General features: G+C 48.2%; 1 protein-coding gene across 1 annotated transcript in view; it reads right to left on the bottom strand.

The window, feature by feature from the left end:
* Window positions 1-460: 460 nt before the first annotated feature.
* LOC140265010 (integrin alpha-L-like) overlaps window positions 461-13,983 on the bottom strand; it is a gene marked incomplete at its 3' end in the record, with an annotated part of 32,428 nt that continues 18,905 nt past the window's right edge. The window contains exons 5-7 of the mRNA XM_072360889.1: window positions 7,818-7,949; window positions 1,838-2,062; window positions 461-556 (exon numbers count right to left, since the gene is read on the bottom strand). Of these exons, the coding sequence (XP_072216990.1) occupies window positions 461-556; window positions 1,838-2,062; window positions 7,818-7,949 (453 nt within the window). The remainder of the gene's footprint in view (window positions 557-1,837; window positions 2,063-7,817; window positions 7,950-13,983) is intronic.

The raw sequence follows: 13,983 nt of genomic DNA, 5'->3' as shown, positions 1-13,983 counted from the left end.
GACCCCAATGTCCCCATTGGCCCCAATGTCCCCATTGACCCCAAGGACCCCAATGACCCCATTGATCCCAATGACCCCATAGATCCCAATGTCCCCATTGACCCCAATGTCCCGATTGACCCCAATGTCCCCATTGACCCCATTGTCCCCATAGACCCCATTGACCCCAATGTCCCCATTGACCCCATTGACCCCAATGTCCCCATTGACCCCATTGACCCCAATGCCCCCATAGACCCCATTGACCCCAATGTCCCCATTGACCCCAATGTCCCCATTGACCCCAATGTCCCCATTGACCCCATTAACCCCCATGACCCCATTGACCCCATTGACCCCAATGACCTCATAGACCCCAATGATCCCATTGACCCCATAGACCCCAATGTCCCCATTGACCGCATTAACCCCCATGACCCCATTGACCCCATAGACCCCACTGACCCCATATTCCCCTCACCGTGCTGTCAGCCCTAAACACGGGGTGTCCCACGTGGCACCTCACTGTCCCCCCCTCTGTCCCCTCCCTGCAGTCCACGGGCACCGGGGTTGACCCCTAAATGGGGTTGGGGGGGGCATATATTAGGGTCGGGGCCCCATATGGGGCCATATAGGGCCATAGGAGACCCTTATGTCCCCATATGACGTCACGTGATCCCAAACATGGCCGCCCCCGACCCCCCTCCCCCCCGTGATCACGTGATCCCAAACATGGCCGCCATTTCCCCCCCCCATATCCATGATCACGTGATCCCAAAACATGGCCGCCGCTGACCCCCCCGTGATCACGTGATCTCAAACATGGCCGCTCCCGGCCCCCCCCCCTCCCCATCCGTAATCACGTGATCCCAAGCATGGCCGCCATTCCCCCCTCCATATCTGTGATCACGTGATCCCAAACATGGCCGCCCTCAGGCCCTGGGATCACATGACACAAACATGGCCACCATCCCCCCTCCCCCCCCCCCATATCCGGGATCACGTGATCCCAAACATGGCCGCCATTTCCCCCCCCCATATCCATGATCACGTGATCCCAAGTATGGCCGCCATTCTCCCCCCCAATTCGTGATCACATGATCCCAAACATGGCCGCACCTACCCCCCCCGTGATCACGTGATCCCAACATGGCTGCCACCCCCCCCATATCCACGATCACGTGATCCCAAACATGGCTACCCCCAGCCCTCTGTGATCACATGATCCCAAACATGGCTGCCCCCAGGCCCCGGGATCACGTGACACAAACATGGCCGCCATCTTCCCCCCCATCCATATCCGGGATCATGTGATCCCAAACATGGCCGCCATTTCCCCCCCCCATATCCATGATCACGTGATCCCAAACATGGCCGCCATCCACCTCCTCCATATCCGTGATCACGTGATCCCAAACATGGCCGCAATTCCCCCCCCATATCCGTGATCACGTGATCCCAAACATGGCCGCCATTCCCCCCCCATATCCATGATCATGTGATCCCAAAACATGGCCGCCGCTGACCCCCCCGTGATCACGTGATCTCAAACATGGCCGCTCCCGGCCCCCCCCCCTCCCCATCCGTAATCACGTGATCCCAAGCATGGCCGCCATTCCCTGCTCCATATCCGTGATCATGTGATATCAAACATGGCCGCCCCCAGGCCGCGGGATCACGTGACACAAATATGGCCGCCATCCACCTCCTCCATATCCGTGATCACGTGGTCCCAAACATGGCCGCCATTCCCCCCCCCCCATATCCGTGATCACGTGATCCCAAACATGGCCGCCCCAAACCCCTCCCCAACCGTGATCACGTGTTCCCCCCCCTTAATCACGTGATCCCCGCCCACCATGGCCGCCGTTGCCCTTCTGAAGGCACTTCCGGTTGGATTCCGGATGTTGACGGTGACTCCCGGTCCGTCCCCGCCCCGATTCATTAGTTCCAATGGCACCAAGATGGCCGCCGTCACTTCCGGTCCTCCAAGCAACAAAGTTCCGCCAGGTGGCGCTCTAGCCTTTAAACTTACATCCGGGTCACACAGCCCGGCCGAACCGCAGCGCTGCTCGTAGGGGACCTGAGGAACGGCGGGGGGGGGGGGGGGGGGTTAATTAGGGGCTAATTAGCGCTAATTAAGGGCTAATTAAGGGGTAATTAGGGGTAATTAAGAGCTAACAGGGGGTAATTAAGGGTTAATAGGGGCTAATTAGGGGTTAATTAAGGGCTAATTAGGGCTAATTAAGGGGTAAATAAGGGTAATTAGGGGCTAATTGGGGGTAATTAAGGGCTAATAGGGGTTAATTAAGGTTAATTAGGGGGTTAATTAGGGTTAATTACGGCTAATTAGGAGCTAATTAAGGGGTAATTAGGGCTAATAGGGGGGTAATTAAGGGCTAATTAGGGCTAATTAAGGGGTAATAGGGATTAATTAGGGGCTAATTAGCGCTAATTAGGGGCTAATTAAGGGGTAATTAGGGCTAATTAGCGCTAATTAGGGGCTAATTAGGGCTAATAAAGGGGTAATAAAGGCTAATTAGGAGCTAATTAGGGGGTAATTAAGGGCTAATAGGGGGTAATAGGGGTTAATTGGGGTTAATTAAGGGGTATTTAGTGTTAATTAAGGGGTAATTAGGGCTAATTAAGGGGTAATTAGGGGTAATTAAGGGCTATTAGGGGTAATAGGGCTTAATTAGGGTTCATTAAGGGGTAATTAGCGCTAATTAAGGGGTAATTAAGGGCTAATTAGGGATAATTAAGGGGTAATAAGGGGTAATAGGGGTTAATTGGGGCTAATAAGGGCTAATTAGGGGTAATTAGAGGTAATTAGCGCTAATTAGGGGCTAATAAAGGGGTAATGAGGGGTAATTAGGGGTAATTAAGGGGTAATAGGGGGTAATAGGGGTTAATTGGGGTTAATTAGGGTGTAATTAGAGGTAATTAAGGGCTAATTAGGGCTAATTAAGGGGTAATTAGGGGTAATTAGGGGTAATTAGGGGCTAATAAAGGGGTAATTAAGGGGTAATTAGGGCTAATAAAGGGGTAATAGGGGTTAATTGGGGTTAATTAGGGGTTATTAGGGCTAATAGGAGGTAATTGGGGTTAATTAGGGCTAATTAGGGGCTAATTAGGGCTAATAAAGGGCTAATTAGGGGTAATTAGGAGCTAATTAGGGGTAATTAAGGGGTAATTAGGGTTAATTAGGGGTAATTAAGGGGTAATTAAGGGGTAATTAGGGTTAATTAAGGCTAATTAAGGAATAATTAGGGGTAATTAAGGGGTAATTAGGGATAATTAGGGGTAATTAGGGGCTAATTAAGGGGTAATTAGGGGTAATTAGGGGTAAATTAGGGGCTAATAAAGGGGTAATTAGGGGTAATTAAGGGCTAATTAGGGCTAATAGGAGGTAATTGGGGTTAATTAGGGGTAATTAAGGGCTAATTAGGGGCTAATTAAGGGGTAATTAGGGGTAATTAGGGGTAATAGGGGATAATTAAGGGGCTAATTAGGGGCTAATTAAGGGGTAATTAAGGGGTAATTAGGGCTAATTAGGGCTAATTAAGGGGTAATAAGGGGTAATTAAGGGGTAATTGGGGGTAATTAAGGGGTAATTAGGAGCTAATTAAGGGTAATTAAGGGGTAATTAAGGGGTAATTAGGGCTAATTAAGGGGTAATTAAGGGTAATTAAGGCTAATTAAGGTGCAATTAAAGGTAATTAAGGGGTAATTAGGGCTAATTAAGGGCTAATTAGGGCTAATTAGGGCTAATTAAGGGGTAATTAAGGCTAATTAGGAGCTAATTAAAGGGTTATTAGGGCCTAATTAGGGCTAATTATGGACTAATTAGGGGTAATTAGGAGCTAAATAAGGGGTAATTAGGGGCTAATAGGGAGTTATAGGGGTTAATTAGGGGTAATTAAGGGGCTAATTAGGGGTAATTAAGGGGTAATTAGGGCTAATTAAGTAGTAATTAAGAGGTAATTAGGGGTAATTAAGGCGTAATTAGGGGTATTTAAGGGGTAATTAGGGGTAATTAAGGGGTAATTAGGGCTAATTAAGGGGTAATAGGGGGTAATAGGGGTTAATTAGGGCTAATTAGGGCTAATTAGGGCTAATAAAGGGGTAATTAGAGGTAATTAGCGCTAATTAGGGGCTAATAATTAGGTAATTAGGGGTAATTAAGGAGTATTTAAGGGGTAATTAGGGCTAATTAAGGGTTAATTAACTGCTAATTAGGGCTAATTAGGGCTAATAAAGGGGTAATTAGGGCTAATTAAGGGGTATTTAAGGGGCTATTAGGTCTAATTAAGGGGTAATAGGGGTTTATTAGGGGGTTTATTAGGGGTAATTAAGGGGTAATATGGGGTAATTAAGGGCTAAATAGGGTTAATTAAAGGCTAATTAGGGCTAATTAGAAGCTAATTAAGGGGTAATTAGGGCTAATTAGGGGTAATTAGGGCTAATTAAGGGCTAATTAGGGCTAATAAGGGGCTAATTAGGAGGTAATTAAAGGATAACGGGTTAATAGGGGTTAATTAAGGGCTAATTAGGGCTAATTAAGGGGTAATAGGGGGTAATTAAGGGCTAATTAGGGGGTAGTTAGGAGCTAATTAGGGTTAATTAAGGGGTAATTATCGCTAATTAGGAGCTAATTAGGGGTAATTAAGGGGTAATAAAGGGGTAATTAGGGGTAATTAAGGAGTAATTAGAGGCTAATTAGGGGTAATTAGGGCTAATTAAGGGGCAATTACGGGTTATTAAGGGCTAATTAGGGGCTAATAAAGGGGTAATTAAGGCTAATTAAGGCTAATGAGGGCTAATTAAGGGCTAATTAGCGCTAATTAGGGCTAATAAAGGGGTAATTAGGGGTAATTAAGAGGTAATTAGGGCTAATTAGGGTTAATTAGGGCTAATTAGGGTTAATTAAGTGGTAATTAGGGCTAATTAAGAGGTAATTAAGGGCTAATTAAGGGGCAATTAGGGGTAATTAAGGGGTAATAAAGGAGTAATTAGGGGCTAATTAGGGCAAATTAAGGAGGTAATTAAGGGGCAATTAAGGGCTAATAGGGGTAATAGGGGTTAATTGGGGTTAAACAGGGGCTAATTAAGGGCTAATTAGGGCTAATTAAGGGGCAATTAGGGGTAATTATGGGGTAATAGGGAGTAATTAAGGGCTAATTAGGGTTAATTAAAGGCTAATTAGGGCTAATTAGAAGCTAATTAGGAGGTAATTAAGGGCTAATAGTGGTAATAGGGGTTAATTGGGGTTAATCAGGGGCTAATTAAGGGTTAATTAGGGGTAATTAAGGGGTAATTAGGAGCTAATTAGGGGCTAATAAAGGGGTAATTAGGGCTAATTTGGGGCTAATTAGGGCTAATTAGGAGCTAAATAAGGGGTTATTAGGGCCTAACGGGGGGTAATAGGGATTAATTGGGGTTAATAAGGGGCTAATTAAGGGCTAAATAGGGCTAATTAAGGGGTAATTAAGGGCTAATTAAGGGGCAATTGGGGTAATTAAGGGGCAATTAAGGGCAGATTAGGGCTAATAAAGAGGTAATTAAGGGGTAATTAGGGGCTAATTAGGGATAATTAAGGGGTAATTAGGGGCTAATTAGGGATAATTAAGGGCCAATTGGGGCAAATTGGGAGTAATTAAGGGCTAATAGGGGGTAATAGGGGTTAATTGGGGTTAATTAAGGGGTATTTAGGGTTAATTAAGGGGTAATTACGGCTAATTAGGAGCTAATTAAGGGGTAATTAGGGGGTAATTAGGGGGTAATTAGGGGGTAATTAGGGCTAATTAAGGGGTAATTAAGGGCTAATTAGCGCTAATCAGGGCTAATTAACGGCTAATAAGGGGTAATTAAGCGGTTAAATAGGGGTAATAGGGGTTAATTGGGGTTAATTAGGGGGTTAATTAGGGGTAATTAAGAGCTAATTAGGGCTAATTAAGAGCTAATTAAGGGGTAATTAGGGGGTAATTAGGGGTAATTAAGGACTAATAAGGGGTAATAGGGGTTAATTGGGGTTAATTAGGGGGTTAATTAGGGGTAATTAAGGGGCTAATTAGGGGTAATTAGGGCTAATTAAGGGGTAATTAGGGCCTAATTAGGGGTAATTAAGGGCTAATTAGGGGTAATAGGGGTTAATTGAGGTTAATTAGGGGCTAATTAGGGGGTTAATTAGGGGGTTAATTAGGGTTAATTAGGGCTATAGCCACCCCATATGACTCCATATGTGCCCCATACACCTCCCATATCCACCCTATATCCACCCCATCTCCCCCCATATTCCCCTATAACCACCCCATATCCACCCCATATCCCCCCATATCCCCCCATATGACCCCATATCCACCCATATTACTTCATAACCACCCCATATCCATCCATATCCCCCTATAACCACCCCATACGATCCCATATCCACCCCATATCCCCCATATGACCCCATAACCTCCCCATATCCACTCCATTACCTCCCCATATCCCCCCATATCCCCCCATATAACCCCACACCCACCCTATAGCCCCCCATATAACCCCGTATCCCCCCATAACCACCCCATATGACCCCATAGCCTTCCCATATAGCCCTATATCCCCCCATATCCCCCATGTCCCCCCATAACCACCCCATATTCCCCCATATGACCCCATAACCACCCCATATCCACCCCATATCCACTCCATATGACCCCATAACCACCCCATATCCCCCCATAACCCCCCATATAACCCCGTATCCCCCCATATCCGCCCCATATGACCCCATAACCCCCCCATATCCACCCCATGTCCCCCTTATAACCCCATAGCCAGCCCGTAGCCCCCATATCCACCCCATATCCCCCCATATCCCCACATAACCACCCATATGACCCCATATCCCCCCATATCCCCCATATGACCCCATACAACCCCATATCCCCCCATATGACCCCATACAACCCCATATCCCCCCATAACCACCCCATATGACCCCATATGACCCTATAACTACCCCATATGACCCCATAACCCCCCCATATCCCCCCATATCCCCCATATGACCCCATAATTACCCTATATGACCCCATATCCCCCCATAACCACCCCATATCCACCCCATATGACCCCATAACCACCCCATAACCACCCCATATCCCCCATATGACCCCATAACCCCCCCATATCCCCCCATATCCCTCCATATCACCCCATAGCCCCCCATATCCCCCATATGACCCCATAACCACCCCATATCCACCCCATATCCCCCATATGACCCCATAATTACCCTATATGACCCCATATCCCCCCATAACCAGCCCATATCCCCCCATAACCACCCCATATGACCCCATAACCACCCCATATCCCCCCATATCCCCCCATAACCACCCCATATCCACCCCATATCCCCCCATATCCCCCATATCCACCCCATAACCACCCCATATCCCCCCATATGACCCCATACCCCTCCCATATCCACCCTATATCCACCCCATATCCCCCATATAACCCCATAACCACCCCATACCCCCCCATATCCACCCCATATGACCCCATATCCACCCCATAACCACCCCATATCCCCCATAATCCCCCCATATCCCCTTATAACCACCCCATATGACCCCATATCCCTCCCATACCCACCCTATATCCACCCCATATGCCCCCATATCCCCCCATATCCACCCCATATCCCCCCATATCCCCCATATGACCCCATAACCACCCCATATCCCCCCATATGACCCTATAACCACCCCATATCCCCCTTAACCACCCCATATCCACCCCATATCCACCCCATATGACCCCATATCCCCCCCATATCCCCCCACCTCAATCCAAGCCGAGTTGCTTGTGGGGTGGATGACGGCAATGGGGTCCCCTGTGGGGTCTGTGGGGTATTCGGGGTCCAGGGAGTAATTGACGGCCAGCCTCAATGGGGTCAGCGAGTCCTCGGGGCACGGCTGTGGGGCAGCCCCATAAGTGTGGGGCAGGGACCCCAAATAGGGCCAGAGCCCCATAAGTGGGGTTTGGGCCCCATACGTGTGGGGCAGGGACCCCAAATAGGGTCTGGGCCCCATAAGTGGGGGTGAGAGCCCCATAAGTGTGGGGCAGAGACCCCAAATAGGACCTGGGCCCCATAAGTGGGGTTTGGGCCCCATAAGTAGGGGTCAGAGACCCATAAGTGTGGGTCAGAGACCCCAAATAGGGCCAATGCCCCATAAGTGGGGGTCAGAGACCCCAAATAGGGCCTGTGCCCCATAAGTGGGGGTGAGAGCCCCATAAGTGGGTGTCAGTGCACCCCAAATAGGGCCAGTGCCCCATAAGTGGGGTTTGGGCCCCATAAGTGTGGGGCAGGGACCCCAAATAGGGCCTGTGCCCCATATGTGGGGTTTGGGCCCCATAAGTGGGATTTGGGCCCCATAAGTGTGGGGCAGAGACCCCAAATAGGGCCTGGGCCCCATAAGTGAGGTTTGGGCCCCATAAGTGGGGGTCAGTGCACCCCAAATAGGGCCTGTGCCCCATAAGTGGGGATTGGGCCCCATAAGTGGGGGTTTGGGCCCCATAAGTGTGGGGCAGGGACCCCAAATAGGGCCAGGGCCCCATAAGTGGGATTTGGGCCCCATAAGGGGGGGTCAGAGACCCCAAATAGGGCCTGGGCCCCATAAGTAGGGTTTGGGCCCCATAAGCGGGGGTCAGAGACCCATAAGTGTGGGGCAGAGACCCCAAATAGGACCTGGGCCCCATAAGTGTGGGGCAGAGACCCCAAATAGAGCCTGGGCCCCATAAGTGGGGTTTGGGCCCCATAAGTGGGGGTCAGAGACCCATAAGTGTGGGACAGAGACCCCAAATAGGACCTAGGCCCCATAAGTGGGGTTTGAGACCCATAAGTGGGGGTGAGAGCCCCATAAGTGTGGGACAGAGACCCCAGATAGGACCTGGGCCCCATCAGTGGGGTTTGGGCCCCATAAGTGGGGGTCAGTGTGCACCCATTACCCCAGTAGGATCCCATTACCCCCAATAGGGTCTCATTAGCCCCTATGGGCTCCCATTATTCCCTATGGGACTCCCCGTTAGAGCGCCCCCTACCTGCAGGAGGACCGTATTGCTGGCTCCCATTATATCCTATGGGCTCCCATTATATCCTATGGGCTCCATTATATCCTATGGGCTCCATTATATCCTATGGGCTCCATTATATCCTAAGGGCTCCCATTATATCCTATGGGCTCCATTATCCCCTACAGGCTCCATTATATCCTATGGGCTCCATTATATCCTATGGGCTCCATTATATCCTATGGGCTCCATTATATCCTATGGGCTCCATTATCCCCTATGGGCTCCCATTATATCCTATGGGCTCCATTATATCCTATGGGCTCCCATTATATCCTATGGGCTCCATTATATCTTATGGGCTCCATTATATCCTATGGGCTCCATTATATCCTATGGGCTCCCATTATATCCTATGGGCTCCCATTATATCCTATGGGCTCCATTATATCCTATGGGCTCCCATTATATCCTATGGGCTCCATTATATCCTATGGGCTCCCATTATATCCTATGGGCTCCATTATATCCTATGGGCTCCCATTATATCCTATGGGCTCCATTACATCCTATGGGCTCCATTATATCCTATGGGCTCCATTATCCCCTATGGGCTCCATTATATCCTATGGGCTCCATTATATCCTATGGGCTCCCATTATATCCAATGGGCCCCCATTATATCCTATGGGCTCCATTATATCCTATAGACTCCATTATATCCTAAGGTCTCCCATTATATCCTATGGGCTCCATTATATCCTATGGGCTCCATTATATCCTATGGGCTCCCATTATCCCCTATGGGCTCCATTATATCCTATGGGCTCCATTATATCCTATGGGCTCCCATTATCCCCTATGGGCTCCATTATATCCTATGGGCTCCAATATCCCCTATGAGCTCCCATTATATCCTATGGGCTCCATTATCCCCTATGGGCTCCCATTATATCCTATGGGCTCCATTATCCCCTATGGGCTCCCATTATATCCTATGGGCTCCATTATCCCCTATGAGCTCCCATTATATCCTATGGGCTCCCATTATCCCCTATGGGCTCCCATTATATCCTATGGGCTCCATTATCCCTATGGGCTCCCATTATATCCTATGGGCTCCATTATATCCTATGGGCTCCATTATCCCCTATGAGCTCCCATTATATCCTATGGGCTCCCATTATCCCCTATGGGCTCCCATTATATCCTATGGGCTCCATTATCCCTATGGGCTCCCATTATATCCTATGGGCTCCCATTATATCCTATGGGCTCCCATTATATCCTATGGGCTCCATTATATCCTATGGGCTCCATTATATCCTATGGGCTCCATTATATCCTATGGGCTCCCATTATATCCTATGGACTCCCATTATATCCTATGGGCTCCATTATATCCTATGGGCTCCATTATATCTTATGGGCTCCATTATATCTTATGGGCTCCCATTATATCCTATGGGCTCCCATTATATACTATGGGCTCCCATTATATCCTATGGGCTCCATTATATCCTATGGGCTCCATTATATCCTATGGGCTCCATTATCCCCTATGGGCTCCCATTATATCCTATGGGCTCCATTATCCCTATGGGCTCCCATTATATCCTATGGGCTCCATTATGTCCTATGGGCTCCATTATCCCCTATGGGCTCCATTATATCCTATGAGCTCCATTATATCCTATGGGCTCCATTATATCCTATGGGCTCCCATTATATCCTATGGGCTCCATTATATCCTATGGGCTCCCATTATATCCTATGGGCTCCATTATCCCCTATGGGCTCCATTATATCTTATGGGCTCCATTATATCCTATGGGCTCCATTATATCCTATGGGCTCCATTATCCCCTATGGGCTCCATTATCCCCTATGGGCTCCATTATATCCTATGGGCTCCCATTATCCCCTATGGGACTCGGCGTTATAGCGCCCCCTACCTGCAGGAGGACTGTAATTATTCCCTATGGGCTCCCATTATATCCTATGGGCTCCATTATATCTTATGGGCTCCATTATATCCTATGGGCTCCATTATATCCTATGGGCTCCCATTATATCCTATGGGCTCCATTATATCTTATGGGCTCCATTATATCCTATGGGCTCCCATTATATCCTATGGGCTCCATTATATCCTATGGGCTCCATTATATCCTATGGGCTCCATTATATCCTATGGGCACCCATTATATCCTATGGGCTCCATTATATCCTATGGGCTCCATTATCCCCTATGGGCTCCCATTATATCCTATGGGCTCCCATTATATCCTATGGGCTCCATTATATCCTATGGGCTCCCATTATATCCTATGGGCTCCATTATATCCTATGGGCTCCCATTATATCCTATGGGACATCCAGTTAGAGCGCCCCCTGGTGGCAGGAGGTCGCCATTGCAGGACTCCATTATCCCCTATGGGCTCCATTATATCCTATGGGCTCCCATTATATCCTATGGGCTCCATTATCCCCTACGGGCTCCATTATCCCCTATGGGCTCCATTATATCCTATGGGCTCCCATTATATCCTATGGGCTCCATTATATCCTATGGGCCCCATTATATCCTATGGGCTCCATTATCCCCTATGGGCTCCCATTATATCCTATGGGCTCCATTATCCCCTATGGGCTCCATTATATCCTATGGGCTCCCATTATATCCTATGGGCTCCATTATCCCCTACGGGCTCCATTATCCCCTATGGGCTCCATTATATCCTATGGGCTCCCATTATATCCTATGGGCTCCATTATATCCTATGGGCCCCATTATATCCTATGGGCTCCATTATATCCTATGGGCTCCATTATTCCCTATGGGACTCGGCGTTATAGCGCCCCCTACCTGCAGGAGGACGCTATTGCTGGCTCCCATTATCCCCTATGGACTCCTGTATATCCCTATGGGCTCCCATTATATTCTATGGGACTTCCCATTATAGTGCCCCCTACCTGCAGGAGGACTGTAATTATTCCCTACGGGCTCCATTATATCCTATGGGCTCCCATTATATCCTATGGGCTCCCATTATATCCTATGGGCTCCATTATATCTTATGGGCTCCCATTAAATCCTATGGACTCCATTATCCCCTATGGGCTCCATTATCCCCTATGGGCTCCATTATATCCTATGGGCTCCATTATATCCTATGGGCTCCATTATATCCTATGGGCTCCCATTATATCCTATGGGCTCCATTATATCCTATGGGCTCCCATTATACACTATGCCCTCCATTATATCCTATGGGCTCCCATTATATCCTATGGGCTCCATTACATCCTACGGGCTCCAATTACATCCTATGGGCTCCCATTATATCCTATGGGCTCCATTATATCCTATGGGCTCCATTATATCCTATGGGACTCCCCATTAAAGCGCCCCCTGCCGGCAGGAGGTCGCCATTGCAGGACTCCATTATCCCCTATGGGCTCCATTATCCCCTATGGGCTCCATTATATCCTATGGGCTCCATTATCCCCTATGGGCTCCATTATCCCTATGGGCTCCATTATATCCTATGGGCTCCCATTATAACCTATGGGCTCCATTATATCCTATGGGCTCCATTATCCCCTATGGGCTCCATTATCCCCTATGGGCTCCCATTATATCCTATGGGACTCGGCGTTATAGCGCCCCCTACCTGCAGGAGGACGCTATTGCTGGCTCCCATTATCCCCTATGGACTCCTGTATATCCCTATGGGCTCCCATTATATTCTATGGGACTTCCCATTATAGTGCCCCCTACCTGCAGGAGGACTGTAATTATTCCCTACGGGCTCCATTATATCCTATGGGCTCCCATTATATCCTATGAGCTCCCATTATATCCTATGGGCTCCATTATATCCTATGGGCTCCCATTATATCCTATGGGCTCCATTATATCTTATGGGCTCCCATTAAATCCTATGGACTCCATTATCCCCTATGGGCTCCATTATATCCTATGGGCTCCATTATATCCTATGGGCTCCCATTATATCCTATGGGCTCCCATTATATCCTATGGGCTCCCATTATACACTATGCCCTCCATTATATCCTATGGGCTCCCATTATATCCTATGGGCTCCATTACATCCTACGGGCTCCAATTACATCCTATGGGCTCCCATTATATCCTATGGGCTCCATTATATCCTATGGGCTCCCATTATACACTATGCCCTCCATTTTATCCTATGGGCTCCCATTATTCCCTATGGGACTCGCTGTTAGAGCGCCCCCTAATGGCAGGAGGACGCCATTGCAGGACTCCATTATCCCCTATGGGCTCCATTATATCCTATGGGCTCCATTATATCCTATGGGCTCCATTATATCCTATGGGCTCCATTATATCCTATAGACTCCATTATCCCCTACGGGCTCCCATTATATCCTATGGGCTCCATTATCCTTTATGGGCTCCCATTATATTCTATGGGCTTCATTATATCCTATAGAACTTGCCGTTATAGCGCCCCCTACCTGCAGGAGGACTCTATTGCTGGCTCCCATTACTCCCTATGGGCTCCATTATCCCCTATGGCTCCATTATATCCTATGGGCTCCATTACTCCCTATGGACTCCCATTATTCCCTATGGGACTCGCTGTTAGAGCGCCCCCTACATGCAGGAGGACTGTAATTATTCCCTACGGGCTCCATTATATCCTATGGGCTCCCATTATATCCTATGGGCTCCCATTATATCCTATGGGCTCCCATTATATCCTATGGGACATCCCGTTAGAGCGCCCCCTGGTGGCAGGAGGTCGCCATTGCAGGACTCCATTATCCCCTATGGACTCCATTATATCCTATGGGCTCCATTATCCCCTACGGGCTCCATTATATCCTATGGGCTCCCATTATATCCTATGGGCTCCATTATATCCTATGGGCTCCCATTATATC

This window comes from Excalfactoria chinensis, unplaced genomic scaffold (genome assembly GCF_039878825.1).
Source record: "Excalfactoria chinensis isolate bCotChi1 unplaced genomic scaffold, bCotChi1.hap2 Scaffold_389, whole genome shotgun sequence".
In the NCBI taxonomy this organism is placed as follows: domain Eukaryota; kingdom Metazoa; phylum Chordata; class Aves; order Galliformes; family Phasianidae; genus Excalfactoria; species Excalfactoria chinensis.
The sequence above is the reverse complement of the archived record's forward strand: the minus strand, read 5'-3'. Positions and strand labels throughout refer to the sequence as shown.